This window comes from Quercus lobata, unplaced genomic scaffold (genome assembly GCF_001633185.2).
Source record: "Quercus lobata isolate SW786 unplaced genomic scaffold, ValleyOak3.0 Primary Assembly Scq3eQI_295, whole genome shotgun sequence".
NCBI classification, from domain to species: domain Eukaryota; kingdom Viridiplantae; phylum Streptophyta; class Magnoliopsida; order Fagales; family Fagaceae; genus Quercus; species Quercus lobata.
The window spans coordinates 30,994-50,873 of NW_022154806.1; the positions used below are offsets into that span (position 1 = coordinate 30,994).

Below are 19,880 nucleotides of genomic sequence, written 5' to 3' on the forward strand. Positions count from 1 at the left end.
CGGTCACAGTAGCTATGACTCAATCCAACATTCCCTAGCGGAGGGGTGCCCCTATTAGGTCACGCCCTGGAGGTAAGTCAATATGGTCGCCCCCGCCCCCTTTTCGTTCATCAAAAAAAAAAAAAAAAAATTTCTTCATAGGAATAAGATGGATTGGACTATAGTTGGCAATGGAAATTTAGAAAAAAATGAATGTGGTCATGTAGAGACTGGAGACCCATGGCCGAATGGCCTTTCCTTTTATTTCACACATTTTTCTTCTTTTCTTCCTTCCACACTCTTCACATCAAGTCACTATAAATGCAAGCACACAAGCTTTGACTTTGTACAGCCAACTTCTACTAGTACTGCTCCTAAATACAATTTGAGATTTCGGTTTAAGATCTCCAATGCAATAATTAGGACATCCCTTTGACTCAAGTTGAAAATTTGTAGTAATAATCCCAAGTTCAACGACAAATTAATAAGAGACTGTTTTGCTGTTCATGCATAATCATGATACCTTTTGGATGCCATAGAATATCAGTTTGATGAACTGTCCAAAATGATCACTGTATGAGTCACATGCCTTCTTGATTTCTGGGTCATTGCGTTAAGTCATTCGGAGTGCCATGATTGTCATCACCCAACACATTAAATCTGTTACCAAACCCTCTGTTCCGAATGTAATAAATATGCATCCTTTTTTCCACCTCAATAGGGACCTCAATCCCCGTGCCATGATTGTCCCTCCTAAAAGATAAAATTCTTATTAAACCCATAGTTTTGACAATCTGATCGACCGGTCAAATTGGATTGGAATTAAGAATAGTATTAGATTATTAGCACAACAATTTCGCAAAAACACTTATTTTTTTGATGAACAACTTCGCAAAAAAAAAAAATAAATAAAAAAATAAAACCTTAGTAAGTTGATATATGTATTATTTAAACAAAGTCACATAACTCGTTCAAAAAGTCATATGATCAAAACTATATGTGGATGGTTTTAATTGCCACAAAGTAGGTTAAAAGAATATAGCTCTAAACTAGTTTGGAACTGAATGTTTTCCATCATTAAAGTAATTGGTGGAGCATTGTTTGGTTATAGATTTTGATGACTAGTTCAAGTATATGATATCCCTCTCTTGGGTTTATTTATACATATTTATGTTTTTTTAAAATAAATTTTGTATGATATCTTTATGGGTTAGGTTTAAATTACACATGATATAATTGGATGTAATGTTACACAACTCCAAAACTTTTATTGCAAAAGCATTTTGATGAATCAATTGTTGGATTACAAGATCTCCTTATACCTTTTATGGTTGCAAAATATCGAGATTATCAAAGAATTATAACTATCTAATTATAAAGTGTTTAAATTTAAAGTTATGTTTTCTACATTTAAACTTATATACAAAACATGAATATGTGGATTAGATAGTTAACATATGATTAACACAAAATTTGAAATACGGAAAAATAGTAATGGAAACATGTAATCCAACTATCATATTTTTAAATTATTTTTATAAAAGTTATGGAATGTAATATCTCAAAGAATTACATTGGGTATAATATCATCCCAAACCTATCAGTATTTACTATCTACACTTTATCACTATTTTCTATCTACCTTATAAAAGTTTTGAAAGTTGCTTACTTTTTAAAATTTTTATTATTTTAATTAATTATTAAATTAATCATGACATCATCATATTTCAATCTTCGATCCAATCCCAGTCTAACCTTAAAACTTTTTTTTTTTTTACCCAACACTAGCCTCAAAACCTTGAAACTCTTCATTTTTTTATTCTTCTAACGGTTCAGTTTTCAAAACTGTATTCAAACCCTTCTAGGTTGAACACTTGAACATAAAAGAATAATGCTAGAGACAAAATTGTTTTCATCATTTTTTCAAAACTTGCTAAAATGACAAGTTGGAAGCAATGTCACTTATACACGAATCTACCATTAACATCGTTTCTTTTTTACCCAATTAACATCAATTTTATGATGCATCAATCATAATAATGAAGTCAATAGTTGTAAAAAAAAGCTATGAAAACATTTGTGTTCCTGAAGTCATTAATGGAACAAATATTTATCCTTTTCCATATTGCAAGGACCTCAATCCTTCTCCTTCCTAACAATTTGAAGAGAGTAGAATTAACATTTTTATTTAATTATAAATCTAACAAATCTTTATCCAAAAATTGATTTTCTCAATTTCAAAGTTAATGTTCGTGGTTCCTTTTTCATCCCCCATACATTGGATAATTATAAAGATGAATTTTTTAGGAGTGACCGCAAGGTGTTAGCTAAAAGATTTGAACTAAAACCTTATGAATGACACGGGATCTAAAACCACAAGACTAATTCCATGAAATTTCATAGTTTCTCTTTGTTCGAGGGAATAGGGTTTTTTTTTTTTTTCCAATGAATGGGCAAATTTTATTTCTACGAGATAAGTCATCTCCAAGGAAGGAAAACAAAGTCACCTAAATGATAGCAATCCACGCCAACTTACAAATAATTACTTTAAAACTTCTTTGTAAATATTAATATCCAATAGAATTCTTCATTCCACTCATTATAATAAAGGTTTTTTTTTTTTTGGAAAATATTTTATTCATCAACTTTGGATTACATTAGAAATAAAATGTTCTCCAAAAATGCTAGTGTGACTTCTTCAATCCACACCTCTGTTTCTTTCTTCTACCCATTTTTCACTCCTTGCTAGTCTACGTAGTGCCATATTCCCCTCTTTCAACATGAGAAAGCTTTCATAATCCATATTCTAAAAGCTCTCAAATCCAGCTTTGATTAGCTTTGCTTCATCAATAAGATACACTCTAATAGGTTTTAAAATTTGTATATATTCACAATAGACTTCCAACTCACCCTAATAAATAAGCAATAAAAAAACTGACGATCTCAAGTGAATTATTGAGCCCACCCCAGGTAAAAAATTGTGATGATGATCACAAATGCGCAGTTACTAACCAAAAGCCTCTTTCCTCTATTTTCTCTTTGCTTGTTCCACTTCACATTTATCTTAGCATGGCTAAAATTTACTGGATTCCCTGACTTGATTTTGACATTCCAAAGTTACAAATCGTACAATAACAGTAGTAATAAGATGATCTCAAGTGAATTATTGATCCCACCCCAAGTAAAACAGTGTGAAGATGACCACAAATGGGCGATTACTTAACCAGAAGTTTTCTCTCATTTGTTGTTTCACTTCAAATTTTATGTTTGCATGACTTCTGCTTTATGGTTAATGGATTCTATGACTTGATTAATTAATTATGACATTCCAAAGTTACCAATTGTACAATAACAATTGTAGTTAGCACCAGCCCAACCCAAGACCTGGTGAAATGTGGGCCCAATTTGCTCAACTTGATAAATAGATCAGGATTTGAGCAAGGTTAAAATAAAAACACACAAAATTTCATAATATTTTTAACAACCTGTTTGGAGAAAAGCTGTTATTTATGTTAACGTAACTTTTATATAGGATTATCATTGACATCACAAAAAATTAATTTTATAATATTTTGAACAATTTGATGGGAAAAACAGTGATTTATGTTAACATGACTTTCATATGGGATTACCATTGACATCATATAAACCAATTACTATATGACAAACTTTAAAAACAAATTGTAAATCTTTTTTGTCACTAGATTATTATTTGAATTTCAAACCAGTCCCCATAATAAAGGTCTAGTTACTAACATTGTTGTCAATCAAATTGTAATACCAGATCAGAATTACCACATGTAAATAAGTCGAGCGGTACATATGGAGGTAATGTTCAATTTGGAAAAATATCGTTTATATTTATTTGTCTAACAAACAACTAAACATGTTTAAATTTGGACTTGACAATTAAACAATTCAAAATTAAAATATATTAGTTTGTTTCTTAACACGCTTATAAATATGATCCTGATTTAAGATTGGGGTTATCTAAGTTTGCTAATAAATGTATAAGATATCAAAATATTACTTTTAATTTATTGATAGTATAAACCATCCATATTGTAGTAAAAATGACATGTGATTAACAATACATGGTTGATAAATATAATTTTTGTAAGTCATTATGAAAATCAATCTATTTAATTAACTAAAATAATATATCCTTAATTATAATTCAATTATTATAATTTTCATAAATTAGTGAAGGGGGTAAGAAATTTTATTCGTGCTATTTCTTTTATAAGAGAAAAGAATGGCATAATTTTCCTCAAATCAAAAGATTATCAAGAGTAATTGTAGTGACATGACTTACTTAATAGTCATGTGTCTTATTTAAATAATTTTATCAATCATATGATTTAATATAGGTGAATGGTCTTATGAACCATAACGGATACTTTGAAAGAGACACCTCAAATCCATTTTGGAGGAAAACTTTATCCATAAATTAATAAGTTAACAAAGAAATTTCATAACAAGTTATTGTTCAACCAAAAACAAAAATCAAACCAAAAGATGTTATCTAATATCTAGTTTAATCAACTCTTGTTTGATATAAAGTTAAATTAACTAATCTTAATCTTATAATAGGTTTAACTTCTGCATACACTTATGTTGACAATGTGAAAATTACTCTTCAGTATTGCATATTTGCATATGTTTATTCGAACATTATATTTGTAAGAGAACTTAAGTTTTTAGCTTCAAGAAGTGGAAAACACAGCGGCCTTGTCATGTTACTTGGGTGATATTTATGGTGAAATCATCAATCCAAGGAAATAGCCCACAAAAGTTGAGAATAGATTTGCTTGTCTAAGAAATAATTGCTATTCTCATGAATGCTACATATACAAAAAATTTTACAACTATTAAGGTAACAAGTTGTTCTTAGTAGGTAAAAAAAAAAGTTAATAATAAACTCAAATGAGATACAGTAAAAAATTTGTCAACTCAATTGTTAGAAAATATTGTTGTGAAAATTGTTATTTATAGCATTGCTGTTTTCTCGTAAAGATTTTGTCCTTGTGAAAAATTTCACTATTAATTAATGGGATGATTAGTTGTCATTTTGAATTTAAAGCCATCCATGGGATTTGAGGCATGTTTGTTGACTACATAGCCATAGTAACTGTAGGTTGTCTTTGTCTAATGGCGAAAATATTACCGAAGTAATTTCCTTTGTAAAAGTTTGGAAGAATATCACAGGTTTAGTTTCATTATTTCACAATGAACATGTCCAACATGTTTGACCAGCATGTTTTCCAATGTTGGGTGTGCTCATATTCACTTGTGTTAAGAGAGAGAGAGAGAGAGAGGGACTTATCATACGTTCATCTTTCTGCAAAGTTTTTAAAATTTTTTTTTTTTTTGGGGACTTTCCACCAACCTGTGGATACATATAGATGAAGAAGACAATATAGAACATTAGGGAATCAATAGGGCATAAGATATGCCTTGTAAGACAGTAATGTTATCTACTCTCCTTTATGAAGAGAACTGGGGTTTGAATTCCTCCCCTGTTGTTATAACTTATACTTATCAAATTAAAAAATAATAATAATAATAATAGTACATAAGATATTGCAAATAAACAGTGAATAACAAAAATTTCCATAAATATATTATGAAGTGCAGATCAAATATTTTATAAGTGTAGCAAATCATGGTGTTAAACAACAGAATCTACACATTTTTCAGTTTCCCTCAAATAGGAATGATTTTTCAGTCAGGGAAGAAATAATCACACAAGACCACTTCCAATTGGAGCTAACGAATCCCAGCAGTAGTTTGAGAGATAACATTCGGGAAAGTTTGACCAATCTGCAGAAAAATTACTAGAAAGAAATCCATACTCAACTAGAGTCTAGACCAGCTCTATAAAACAGGTGTCACCAGCAGCATCACGAACTAAGCTGATGTTCCATCCATGAGATGGAAAATCATCATTGCAATCTCATTAGATGATCCTTTTCTAAATTTTTAACTAGCACTCCAAACTAATTTCCAACCCATTGCTGGTGGGGCTAATCCTGGAATATCCCGGATGTCCTTGTTGTTTGGGTTCACGAGCTGAAATAAAAAAAATAAACAAAATCATTTAACCAAATGGAAACAAATGGGCAATGCACTCTTATAAAGCCAGCTGTTTCTCAAGTTATTAATGGCTTTTGACAGTCACATGAGACTTACAAAACGTGGAATGTTTTTGGTGACTTAAGAAACCCTCTCACTATACAAGGTTTAAGACATGTTGAAATGAATAACATAGAAGCAGTAAAAGGTTCTTAAATGATCTAAGAGGCCGTGAAACAAATTTTCTGGACAATGCAGTTATGAAAACAACCAAAAGATTCATCCTCGAACTCAAACTTATATGCAACTTAAGTAGTTAAGTTCCAAAAGAATCTGTAAGCTCCAACTTCTCCTCCCCCCCCCCCCCTCCCTTCCTTCTCTGTAAGTATAACCTGTTTTCAAATAAAAAAGATCACCAATTTTATGATCCAAGTCTGTAGCATCCATCAAACTATTCAAATGATATACAAAAATTCAAATTATTATTTCCCTCTATCTATTTGGTGGTAAAGCCATCTATTCAGAAAAGAAAGGGAATTGACCTTCTCCTCAAGATGACATCAAGTTGCAATCAGCGTATTACCAATGGACATGAAAATGTGACAACTATTAGATTAACTCTTTTACTCACTCATGCACTTGTGTTTGTCTTCTTTTTTTAATTTTCTTTTTTTAGTGAAGTTATTATTATTTAATAATAATAAAAATAAAAAAAATAAAAAAGAAAAAAAGAGGATATACTGAATTAGATTCTTTTATTTTTTATTAAGGTAAGCAAAAAATCACTAAGAATCACTATGTTTAACTACAACATTTGGCATTATAAAAGTATCTTCCTGCAACTTTTAAGCAAATAAGGGTTAACCAAACAAGGTCAATCTGAGATCAACTTATTTATAAAAGGTCCACTTAAAGCATAAAACAAGATTATGCAATACCATATACAGTTATATACATTTAAAAACAATAGGCCTGAGAAACTCCACAGCCAAAAAAAGAAGAAGAAGAAGAAGAAGAAGAAGGCCTAGTATTCATAATTTTGAAGCTACATCTATATAATAAAGGGATGTCAAGGATTTGGTTCCAATTTGTAATCAGATGGCAAAAGCAAAATCAAGTATTTAGAAAATTAAATTTTGTTAATGGCAAAGAAAATGGATGATAAGCTATCTTACCTTTACAATAATGATAGCTATGACTCCAATGGCAATAATTAGGAAGAGTAATGCCATAATACACCTATCAGTTGCAACCTAAAGAAATAAATGAGGTAAGTAAAACAATTAACAACTAATAGTCAATATATGACAAGAACAGGAGGAAGATAATTTCAGAGATTGACCTGCCTACCAAGTTCCTTCACAAGTTGAGAAGCTTTCTTGATCGAGAAATGGATAGTCCAGCTCATTAACACTTAACAGCCTGACTCATTTGTTCAGTCTAAACATAAATATAATTGATTTCTTTAGTTTCCATGCCATTGAAATTTTTTGAAAGATTAAACGAAACAAGAGAGAAACAGTAGGGGAGAGAGAGAGAGAGAGACAGAGAGAGACAGAGTTTTTAATTCAATGTGAAATATTAAACTGCTGTGAAATCCAATTTTTTAAAAGCTGACAAATTACACACCTGATCCTTGAGTGCAGCTGCAGTTTCTGTTCCAACGTTGATGGTGTCTTGAACAGTCTACCACAAACAAGGAGATACTAAATTTATTTTTCTTTTGCGATGATTCCATACTTTTTTGAACAGTAAAACTACTTTTATGTTCAGGTCTTGATACAAAATAGTGCAAGTGATACTCAAGGCAGAGCTAAAAAGACTAGTAAGTTTTAGACATACAAGATACAATTCCACCTATAACCTTCTACAAGGAAATAGAGAAGAATGAAAGGAAATAATGATCACACTTCAAAATAAACATTCCATAATTGTTCAGGTCTTGATGCAAACTAGTGCAAGTGATGTTCAAGGCAGAGCTAAAAAAAACTAGTACGTTTTAGAAATACAAGATACGATTCCACCTGTAACCTTCTATAAGGAAATAGAGAAGAATGAGAGGAAATAATGATCACACTTCAAAATAGCCTACGAAACTTATCCCTTTTCAACTCACCAAAATAAATAAAACTAATTTCCTCACAAAATGATCATGAGAGATAATCCAACCTTTTATGACCTCCAATGGCTTGATCAGTCTTGTCCATCATCCGGTTTCCACTATCTGTTAGCTGTTGATTTGTCATGGCAGCATGCATATAGCAACTGCCTTAGCATTAAATATACTTCATAACTGAGAAACATTTAACATAAAAACTATAAAGTACTTGAAGCAACATATATTGATATGAAATATATCAAACATAGGGCATGATTCCAGATTAAACTTAAAGGTATGAATTGGTTACTTTAGAAGCAGCAATTTACAATTTCTAAACCATAAAAAAGGTAGATGTTAACAAAGATACTTTAGACACAATACTACTGTGACACTGATTTCACGATGTCAATGAGAGTGGTTTTTTCATATTATCATTTCTATCTTAACTTATCATGTGTGTGTTTGTGCACTCGCTAAATTGCATAAAAGAATTCTCAAAAATAAAAATTAAAAAAACTATAAAATCATCAAAATATTATTAAAGCCATCAATTTGGCTAAGTACTTAGGGTTTTAAAGAGTTACTTGCACCAGCAAATAGCAGCCATCCACGGTAACTTCATCTGTAACATACATTACATCAAACACAACCACTAAAGTAGCTACCCAAACCAACTTCACTGTGAGGCATATGAAGCGGGCATCTTTTCAGCTGATACAGACTATTTTAACTATTTCTATTAGACAAAATTCCAGGACAAATCCACAACCAAATAGAAATGTCTTTATCAGGTATCCAAGAATTACGACAAAAATGCATGAGCCATAGGTTTGTATGACTATTTAATCCCATAATTAACTCTTATTTTAGCATGAAAGACAGCCAAGAGTAGTAGACACATTAGCGAAAACTAGCACATGGGTGAAAAATGTGTACACTTACACAATGCTAGCAAGACATTAAACACCCAAGGTTATAGGCAAATTTTAATTATATCTAGATCTTAACACTGCATAAGTCCTTAAGCATATTATTTACTGAGTTTTAAAGGATGTTCGGTATTGGAATTGGAAATAGCTTAAATGGGGTGTAGATCCAGAATCTGTGTCCTACATTATAATATATAACATCTATGTATAAGACTTAATGTCTCACTGTGAGTGACAGTGAATCTATAGTTGATACAACAAACATAAGCGAAACGCAATAGCTCACCTTTTAACAAGGCCTATTAAGAGTTAAAACCATATACCGCAAACATTTAAACTCTACTGAATTACAAGCCTCATGAGTCATGACATGTCATGACAGGTTAAGAAATATGTCTACCAGTGAGACAGTTGATCTGTCTGGAGGGTAGTTCACATTATGGATGCTGGTTGTGGGGTTGCTAGTTTCTGCATACTATCCACTGGGATATACAAACACATGTCCTTTGCACCAAAAGATGATATGATGAAAACCCAAAGGAAGTGTTGGTGTGTGCTAAATACGGCATATTCATTGTACAAATTATAACACAATACCATTAAAAAATTGTAATATTTATTCACTTCTCATTCTTTGATTACCAAACAGAAAAAAAGTTTTGCAAACATCAATTCACTTTTTCATTACTTTCTTTATCTAACTTCAATTACATGTAAGTGTGCAAATCATAGAGCAAAATCAACATCTAAGGAGCCGAGATAGGTGCCTTTTGTAAATCAACATGAATCATAGTCCCAAATGCCAATAAGGAAAAAAGAAAACATTATTATATATGTCGGACTGTTGGAGAAAAAGAAAAACAAGAATTACAACAAACCGTTAACAGAGAAATAAGAAATCTCAATATGCATTTGTATAGTAGTAGAAGTTTAACAGAAAAAGACATGTTAGTAAATGTCCAGGGAAAAAAAAAAAGAAAAAAAAAAAGGAAGGAAACAACTAGATTATATAATGGTAGGAAGAAGATGATAACTCACAGGTAAAAGAAGAGAAAAAAAAAAAAAAAATCTCCTTGACTGGATTCCTCACATTCTATGTCTCTTTGATGTCTTGCTTGTTTAACAAACGGAACCCTACTGTCTCCACCTCAATGCTCCAGGTATTGCTATTGTGCACTCACTCCATTGCATACAAAGAATTCTCAAAAATAAAAAATTATAATATCATCAATATAGCGTCCACAAAGATTAAAGCCATCAAATTGGCCAAGTTCTAAGGGTTTTGAATAGTTACTTGCGCCAACAGACAGCAGCCATCCACGGTAACTTCATCTGTAATATGCATTACATCAAACTCAATCACTAAAGTAGCTACCCAAACCAACTTCACTGGGATGTATATGAATCTGGTATCTTTTCATTATATACAGAAACTACTATAATATTTTCTATTAGACAAAATTCCTTGACAAATCCACAACCAAATAGACATGTGTTTATCAGGTATCCTTAATCATCCAAGCATTACAACAAAAATGCATGAGCCATAAGGTTGTATGAAAATATAAACTCATAATTAACTCTAATTTTAGCATGAAAGGCTGACAAGAGTAGTAGACACATCAGTGAAAACTAGCACATTGTGAAAAAGATGTAGCAAGGCATTATTTATATTCTTTGGTGCCCCCTTCAAAGAGATCGATTCTCTTGTTTTCAAAGAATTGATGCATTTCTGCATCCACAACAAATTGAAAGTAAATCCTAAGAAAAGAATAAGAAGCATTCAAGTAATTATTCAGTGATGCAAAAGATTTGAAAACAAAGAAATGATATTATGACACACAAGAACTCAATGAGTTTCAGATGAATGTCATACAAAAATACAATTTTTATTTATAACTTCCAAATAAATATATGATCACTTCACAATTATCAACATTTTTCAGATTAGGCAACACTGACCAGAAGATAATCCAAGCATTGGTCCCAACCGATTGGGGCCAACTCCATTAATCCCCTTCTTTTTTTCTTTTTTCGTTTTTGGTAGCCTTCCTATATAGTTTGAAGTTTTGATGCACATAAGTGTTAAACAGAGAAGGTGATTCAAATTGAATTTACTTAAGGAGATGAGGAGCAGGACAGGTAAAAAAATGATGCTGTGGTTGACTACAATAAGAGAACAAAAAAAAATGCACAACTTCACCATTAAAATTCAGCTGAACCAGGTGTCTGAGGGAAAGGGATTGTGTCTCTTATATTCTCTATTCCTGTAGCAAATTGCACAAGCCTTTCACAGCCCAATCCAAATCCCGCATGAGGAACTGGCAAACAAGAGATAAAAGTACACCATTACAACAAAGCATAGAAGTAATTTCTTGGTTATCACATAACTACCTTTTAAAAAGAAATAATATATATTCTTCTTTAACCATTTTTTAACCCTATAAAATTTAAGTCTGTCAACACAGTAATGAATAAGAGCTGTAACTACAATATTATTCTCGCTCTTCAACTACACTAGTTAGTTGAGATTTCTTATGAAAAGAGCTCAGATTGTCTGCCCATGTGATCCAAATAAAAATGTACTTGCTTATTTGGACTACATTAGGTGTATGTCTTCAGCAAAGTGAGAAAAATTATATAAAGCAGCCTACTCACGCTTCTCTTAATTTTCTATTGCAGCCAAAAAAATGCACCCACTTTCCTTTCTGCTCTCATTCCCAAATAATGAATCTTGTATTCATAGAAAGTCGGCACACGTATCTTTTTTCTCCATCCCACCAAATCAAATCTAACTTCAAGTGCTCTAATCTATTTATCATTTCCTTTTTTTGCTATTTGTACCGATGTTATTTTTGCCTCTCTAACCCTTTTTGCTCCTTCAACTTGATCAAATCACTCTTTCTTACCGGTGAAATTATTACATCTTCATTGCACAAGGCCTAGCCATTTTATGCTACTTCTGTCATCTTGTTCACAGTAGGTGCCACCCTCAATTGAAACAGCAAAAATAATGTGTTTTCAACCAATGATTGGTACGGTGTATCATCTAACTGTAACTTTGAGGCTTTTGTCAGCTAATGAACTGTGGAGAGGCCAGCAATGTGTATAGATTCCATTATGATTTATGACTATAAAACCAATGTCCCAAATTATGTTTCACATTTGAGAAAGCACAAAGTTAATTTAAGACACTTAATGCATTGACACATGATATATATATATATATAGTGGATTTAAAAATTACCTTTGTTGTAAAACAATGTAACAAAAAATGTACGTCACCAATTTGAATTGGCTTCTCTTATGCATTTAGATTTATTTGACAGAAGGTAATACGGAAAACTGATCATTTTAATGCATAGTTTTCTACGATTTGGCACTCAATTTGGGACACACAAAAAATAGTTCAGGACAAAGGGGGCAACATAAAGCATTAAAAAACTAATAGTAAGAAAATAAAAATACTAAAAATAGAGTTTATGACAAGTCAGATGCATTTCAGGTGGATGAAATTATCTCTGCTGCTTTAAGAACTGAAAATAATGGTAAATTCTGACTGATGTTAACTTACTGCTTTTTAAGAGCAACATATGAATTCAACCCTTTGATCTGCATAGAGTATGAACATCATTCATTACATTTGGGATGCAAGATTTAATCAACTGACACAGAACTAAAATTTTGGCAAAAATCTATAATATCTAAGGCTAACTAGAAATAAAGAAAACAACACACCATTGACTTTTTTTTTTTTTTATCATTCAGCATCTTGTTAGTGTCTGGATCATTTCTACCCTCCAAATCCTTGGCTTGTCTGTCGAACTCTTTGATAAGCCTAAAAAGGCAAGACAAAATTATCTTTCTGACTGGGAAAATAAAAACTAACATAAAAGGAAAAGGAAAACACTTGTTTTATATGGGTAACTAGAACTCACACACCTGCATGGGATTCAACCCATAAGCTATCCTCCACCTCTTATTTAGGTAGGGAGCAGATGGAATTTGATCCAAGGATCATTTGCAAAAGGAAAATGAAAACACACACACAAAACACCAACAGCAAAAGCAGCAGCAGCAGCATTATATAAGACTATTTTCTAATGAGTTTTTGCTAAGCAATTAAACCACAAACCCATCGACATTTGAACCTGCGGTCTCACCCACCATCCCATTCTTGTAGGAGGTGGAAGTGACATTAAACCCAACAGCCATTGGTTAATACAAGACCTATCTCAGATCACCAACTTTGTTGAGTCACAACTTTCAAGCAACAATTAGTAAAGTAAAACCTGTTCTTTGGGCAGCAATAAAACATCCAAGGTTATAGGCAAATTTTAATTATATCTAGATCTTAACACTGCATAAGTCCTTAAGCATATTATTTACTACGGGAATTGGAAATAGCATAAAGGGGGCGTAGATTCAGAATCTATGGCCTATATTACAATAAATAACATCTATGTATAAGACTCAATGTCTCACTGTCACTAACGGTGAATCTTTAGTTGATATAACAAACAAAAGCAATACGCAATAGTTCACCTTTTAACAAGGCCTATTAAGACTTAAAATCATATATTGCAAGCATTCAAACTTTACTTAATTACAAGACTCATAAGTCATGACATGTGTTTGTATTTATTACTTTGAATTTTGTGTCAGGATCAATGGTTTTTGTTTTTAGTAACATAATTTAAACTTCACTTAATATTGTTGTAAATTCAGGTTGAGAAGAATGACTACCAGTGAGACAGTTGATCTACGTTCTACAGGGTAATTCATGTTTTGGGTGTTGGTTGTGGAGTTGCTAGTTTCCGCATACCATCCCCTGGCATATATTTAAATATATATATATATATATATATATATATATAAACATGTGTCCTTTGCACCAAAAAAAGGATACGGTGAAAATTCAAAGAAAGTGTCGGTGCATACTAAATTATAACACAATTCTTTTGAAAAATTATAATATTTTGGGATAATATTAGCTTCTCACACGAGAATAGTATAAATATTGAATAGTTACCCATTTATTAACTTCTCATTCTTTGACTACCAAACAGGAAAAAAAATAAAATTTTTGCAAACTTCAATTCACTTTTTGATAACGTTTCTTTATCTAAAACTTCAATTGTACGTAGGTGTGCAAATCATAGAGCAAAATCAACATCTGAACCAGGCAAGGTGTCTTTTGTAAATTTCTTTAGCATGAACCACAGACCCAAATGCCGGTAAAGAAAAAAGAAAACATTATTATATACGTCGGACAGTAACAAGAACTACAAAAATAAAAACCGTTACAGAGGGACAAGAAATCTCAATATGCATTTGAATATTAGTAGAAGTTTAACAGAGCACTACATATGCTTAGCCAAAACAAAAAGAAAAAGAAACAGAGCATTACATATGCAGCACACAAAAAAGAAAAGTGATTTATAATGGTAGGAAGAAAGTTGATAACTCACAGGTTAAAGAAGTGAAGGAAAAGAATTCCCCATCATCCTCATCATGGGCTTCGCTTATTTTGGTTGGGATCTTCAAACCCTAGATTTCATCACCAACTGAAGAAAGTATTATCATACTCTATTTCACATCTCAATAGGGATCTTCAATGTCTTGCTTTTATACCACACGAAACCCAAATTTCTCCACCTCGAAGCCCCAGCTCTGTATTTCAAGCTCAACTTGATGGAATCCCTTCTTATCAATAGAGCGGCCAGGAGTTTTCGGAAGGCGGAAATTGTTCTTGGACACACTGTGCAGCCAAAGGTGATGCGATTCAACTTTACCATATTCTGACCTCAAATAAAAGGAAGTATGGGATCCATTCACAAAAATGCGTCGGTATGCATAATGACGCTCGATGGGCAAGGGTAATAAAACAACGCACAAAACAATTCCCCTCCACTCATCACACCCTGACCCAGACCCAGGCAATTGTATCTTCACTTTTTTTTTTTCATAAGGCCCACGTCCATAACGAGGGCCAACTGAAGCATCACATATGTTCACTTTTTCAAACCATTTCGGAATTTCCCTTCCAGGAATAATATAATATTTCTCAAGTTGTTTACAACTTTGTCCCTGAAATATACAAACCATGATCTTGGGGGTAAATAAATAAAACCCAACACACACAGAGACCGAGACGGAGATAGATACCTGAAGAATATTAGCGTAATTTCCCAAGTAGGTGATATTTAGAAAACACACGTAGAGATTAGAGAGAGAGATACCTGAAAAATGTTACTGAAGTTTTGAAAATTTTCAGCCAATTTGAAGCAGTTGAAACACTGGACAGTGAAATTATTTCGGACGGAATCATTTAGTGGTTCTGGGCCTTCTGGCAATCTCTCCAGTGAGGTACAATTGTCTACGCATATAAATTCAACTTGTGACGGAATCTGAATATTTGATAATGATCGAAGGCTTTTGCAACCATCCAAGTAAAGACGTATCAGTCCAGAGAATTGAGAGATGCTTTCAGGAAGGGAAACGAAATCATTTCCCCTTAGATATAAAACAAAACGCTCCGTCATAGGGATGCGGTCAATACCGCTTGGAATTGCCGAAAGGTTGCAGTCACTGAGATCTATATATTGACCTCTTGGCATAGATGTCAATGAAGATGATGACAATTGACATCCCTTGAAAGATAAACTAAGCATGACCTGTTTAAGGTGAATGGTGGAGGAAGGTAACTCTTTTATAGCAGTTCCACCCAAAAAAAGCTCCGCTAGGCTTTCCATATTCTCCAGGTTCTCTGGCAAGTTGGTAATTTTTGAGCATCCAGTAAGATCAAGACGATATACCCTCTTCAAATTACAAATGGTGTTTGGAAGACACACAAGATTTTTGCAATCTTCTAGGTTTAAATCCCAAAGGGCAGTCAAATGTCCAACAGATGATGGCAATACTTCTATTGCTGTTCCTCCAAAATAAAGACTACTCAGATGTTTGAGATTCCCGAGGTTCTCTGGCAAGTTGACAAATTTTGGGCATCTAGAAAGATACATTGCCTTTAGTGACTTCAAACTACAAACGGTACTTGGAAGAAGCACAAACTTTTTGCAATCTTCTAGAGCCAATGCTTCAAGGCCATTCAAAAATTCAATTGATGAAGGCAGCTCCTTTATGGCTGTCCCACTCAAATAAAGGTTCTTTAGACTTGTGATATTCCCCAAGTCCTGTGGCAATTTGTCAAATTTTGAGCATCCAGAAAGGTTAAGATTGTTAAGCGATGTCAAGCTACAAATGATGTTAGGAAGGCGTACTAAATTTTTGCAATTCTTCAAGATCAAAGTATTAAGGCCAGTCAAACATTCAACTGATGAAGGTAATTCTATGATAGCAACGCCTTCCAAAAGAAGTTCCTCTAAGTGCTTCATGTTTCCCACATATTCTGGAATTTTCTTGACTTTGGAACAACCAGTAAGATTAAGAGTCACAAGAGATTTCCATTCAAACTTGTTTGGAAGACTAGTTAGTTCTTGGCACTTCTTTAGATTAAGAAGTTTAAGGTTTTCCAATTTTCCAATGGATGGGTCAAGCGTGCGTAACTTTGAACACCCTTCAAGAACTAATTCCTCAAGCTTCGGAACTCCATTAAAGTTGGGGGCTTTAATCAAGTTCGAGGAGCCAGCCATATTGATGGACTTCAACTTGTCAAAATTCTATTAAAAGAAAAGAGAGAGTTTACAATAATTAACTTTCTAGTGTCTATTTATTGAAATTTAAAAGGATAATTACTAACACTCTTACCTTCATTCCTTCCCAAAGAAATTCAATTTTGCTATGCGGCAAATGAAGTTGAACAAGCTCATTTGGCTGAAAACATGGTAACGATTTTGCAGGATAACCACTCCATTCAAGATATCTTAAAGAATTAGGAAGATGGTTTGGGACATGCTGAGGAAAAACATTACGAACTCTTAGAAATTTAAGATTGGACATCTTCGAAAAGGCATTAGGGTTCCAAAGTGGCCGTTTTTGTTTTTCTGAAAATGTGAAACCTCGCCAACATGCCTCTGCTCCCCTGATATCCATGGCTTGAACTTTCATTGTTCCCTGATAATAAAAAAAGAGTTCATGAAGTGAAAAATATATTATTAGTATAACTATTCATATTTCAACTTTGCTGATTAAGAAGATATGGTATGAGCTCAAATAAATAACCTCTTACCGTATTGTTTTTTAACACAGGATCAATGTCCTCATAAAGCCACAGTCTACTGCGCTTCCCAGGCTCATTACGAGATTCTTGACGAACAATATCCCTACCCATATCTCTTAGTAAATCGTGCATCCACAATTCATTATTGGAAATTTTCAAGAGAGATTTCTCAATGAGAATGCTTAATCCAATACGGGGATGACGGCCAAGAATTTCTAGTTTTTGTTTCACAGAATCTTTCACCTCGTGATTAAAGAAGCATGCAATATCTAAGAATATTTCCTTCTCTGAAGCTTGGAGTCCATCAAAACTTATTTTTAGTGCTTGATTAACTTTTTCAATAGGCTCTTCTTTGAGCCTCTCTATCGCACTTTCCCAATCATCCATACTTCTTCCAAACAAAAAAGATCCCAAAATGTCAAGAGCTAAAGGAACACCATTAACATATTCTAAAATGCCTTGGGACAGTCTCAAATATTCATTAGGGGCATGTTTTTCAAAAGCTTTTGAAAAGAAAAGACAACGAGCATCATCATAATTCAAAGCTTTAACTTCAAAAATTTCATTTATTGAGAATTCCTTCAACAACTTCATATCTCTTGTTGTTATGATAATTCTACTGCCCAAACCAAACCAATCTCTCTTGACTAACTTTTTTAACTTGTCTGATTCATCTACATCATCAAGAACAAGAAGAACTTTTTTACGCGATAACATTTTCTTGATCATGTGTTCTGCATCAAGTTTATTTTGTATATTCAAATTTATTTCTTTCAATATTTGAGAAATAAGATTTTTTTGTAGTGAAAATAAATCTTCTTCCCTACCATAATCGATAAAACAACAAGCTTCAAATTCTTTAGAAATCATCTTATAGACAACCCCAGCTAGGGTTGATTTGCCCATTCCCCCCATTGCCCAAATCCCTATAAAGCGAACATCATCCTTTAACCATAAAGCTAAACATGACTCCAATCCGACCAGTTGAGAGTCAATTCCAAACAAGCCCTCAGTAATTTCAGAGAATTCAAAACTCAATTTATGTGATATCAATCTCACAATGCTTTCGACAACTTTTGAGAGAGGGCTGCAATAAAGAGAGAACAAGAATTGATAATCAATGAGTAGGTCCCATGAAAAATATGGTAGATATTAGGTATTTGATTATGCGGCCCGAAATAAAAATATGTAAATTGATTGGCCATGAGTCTATGACAAAATTAAATGAGGTCTGATAAAGGTTTAATGTTTATTTATAAAAAAAAATAAATAAATAAAAAAAATTTAAAAAAAAAAAAAAAAAAAAAAGATCTGCTAAAGGTTTAAATGGAGTTACATATATAAAAGTGGGCCGGCTGAATATATATCAAATATAAATTACCTATTCTCTACATGATATCCGACAATACCAGCCACATGATTCAAAGCATCTCTCCATGTGCCCACCTTCTCCTTAAATTGTTTTTCATGTTTATCAAAGGCATTTGCAAAAGTTTCTGTTTGTTTTCGCACATCAGATGGATTCACGTTGTAAAAAATAGGTAGAACTGTCATTCCCTTTTCTTTTTTGCAGTCAATAATCTTCACAAGTTCTTCTAAGCACCAAGTTGAAGATGCATAATTTTCTGAGAGAATGACCACGGCAAATCTGGATTCTTCTATCGCTTTCAAAAGCTCTGGTTTAATAGTTTTTCCTTTCTCAAGTTTTTCATCGTCCTTGAAAGTGTAAATGTCCCTCCGTTCTAGAGCATAATTTAGAAAGTCCACAGCAGTGTTGCGGGTGTCCTCCCCTCTGAAACTCAGGAAGACATCATATTTCCATTGGTTGGTAGAAGAGATAGAAAAAGAACTTGGGAAAGAAGACGAGCTTAAAGCCATTGAATCACAATATGGATCTGCAAGGAGAAAAAAAGAATTGAAAAGAACATAAATTATGAGAGAAAGAAAGAAAAAAAAATAAAAAACTATGTTGATGTAATCCCTTCATCAGATGAGTCAAACAATACCTCTTTTTTATTTGCTCTTTATGAGAATTGAGAAACCGCAATTGATGTCACACAGTTGAGAGCTTAGGGGGAGTGTTGGGTATCTTAATCTTAAGACTAAATGGTCTGGGGATAAGTTGTCAGGTTTATCTCTTGCTAGCGTGCGTTTAAAGTCTTTTGCTAATGTGGCGCCAGGAGTCCGGCAAGGATTACCGTGCACCCATGTGGGGAGTGGGGTCTATGGTGTGAAAGGAACCAGGTATTTAGAGAAATTTACAATCTGTTTGGAAAGGCAGGAGGAAAGAGGAAGAGAAGATAAATGAGAAGATACGTAGTCCTTTCCTAAAGTAATAAAAAGGAAAAAACCATTTCTCTTGAGTTCACATATATGCAATCTGTCTAAATTGGATGGAATTGAAGGGAGAGAATGGTTTTTAAATAATAGAACTCATATACATAACATAATATAACATGAAGTTAGATATTTGTTCATAATTTTTATGTATCTTTTATATTTATATGGGTATAAAAGTAAAAAGAAACATATATTTTCTTTTCATTCTCTTTCTCATTGCAATCCAAACAAAGGAAAAAGAAATACTTTATTCTCTTTTCTTTTCTCCTTCTCTCCC

The 19,880-nt window shown here is 32.9% G+C and overlaps 1 protein-coding gene across 13 annotated transcripts; it reads right to left on the reverse strand.

Moving 5' to 3' along the window:
- Positions 1-231: 231 nt before the first annotated feature.
- Positions 232-19,627, reverse strand: LOC115973418 (TMV resistance protein N-like). Of its 13 annotated transcripts, XM_031093678.1 has the most exons (14): positions 19,270-19,627; positions 18,645-19,158; positions 17,273-18,350; positions 16,852-17,157; positions 15,327-16,763; positions 14,556-15,174; positions 11,288-11,405; positions 10,379-10,416; positions 10,123-10,285; positions 8,224-8,347; positions 7,684-7,740; positions 7,405-7,494; positions 7,230-7,307; positions 232-732 (listed from the first exon to the last, which is right to left on the reverse strand). In XM_031093678.1, exons 2-6 carry the CDS (start codon positions 19,139-19,141, stop codon positions 14,713-14,715), a joined length of 3,780 nt encoding a protein of 1,259 aa, XP_030949538.1. In that variant the 5' UTR covers positions 19,142-19,158; positions 19,270-19,627; the 3' UTR covers positions 232-732; positions 7,230-7,307; positions 7,405-7,494; positions 7,684-7,740; positions 8,224-8,347; positions 10,123-10,285; positions 10,379-10,416; positions 11,288-11,405; positions 14,556-14,712. The 13 variants fall into 13 exon arrangements, 11 of the variants coding, with proteins under 11 accessions (XP_030949538.1, XP_030949541.1, XP_030949539.1 ...); XM_031093681.1 differs by lacking the exons at positions 232-732; positions 7,230-7,307; positions 7,405-7,494 and adding exons at positions 12,659-12,696; positions 12,823-12,922 and having other exon boundaries at positions 7,725-7,740; positions 8,224-8,285; positions 10,175-10,285; XM_031093679.1 differs by lacking the exons at positions 232-732; positions 7,230-7,307; positions 7,405-7,494 and adding exons at positions 12,659-12,696; positions 12,823-12,922 and having other exon boundaries at positions 7,725-7,740; positions 8,224-8,319; positions 10,175-10,285.
- Positions 19,628-19,880: the final 253 nt, after the last annotated feature.

What these genes read in the sequence shown, in the direction of transcription:
- LOC115973418 (XM_031093678.1), bottom strand. Translation starts at nt 19,141, where the DNA reads ATGGCTTTAAGCTCGTCTTCTTTCCCAAGTTCTTTTTCTATCTCTTCT. An exon ending in CTGTGTTAAAAAACAATACG is followed by an intron (nt 17,158 to 17,272) that starts GTAAGAGGTTAT and finishes TTTTATTATCAG; the next exon opens with GGAACAATGAAAGTTCAAGC. An exon ending in TTCTTTGGGAAGGAATGAAG is followed by an intron (nt 16,764 to 16,851) that starts GTAAGAGTGTTA and finishes TTCTTTTAATAG; the next exon opens with AATTTTGACAAGTTGAAGTC.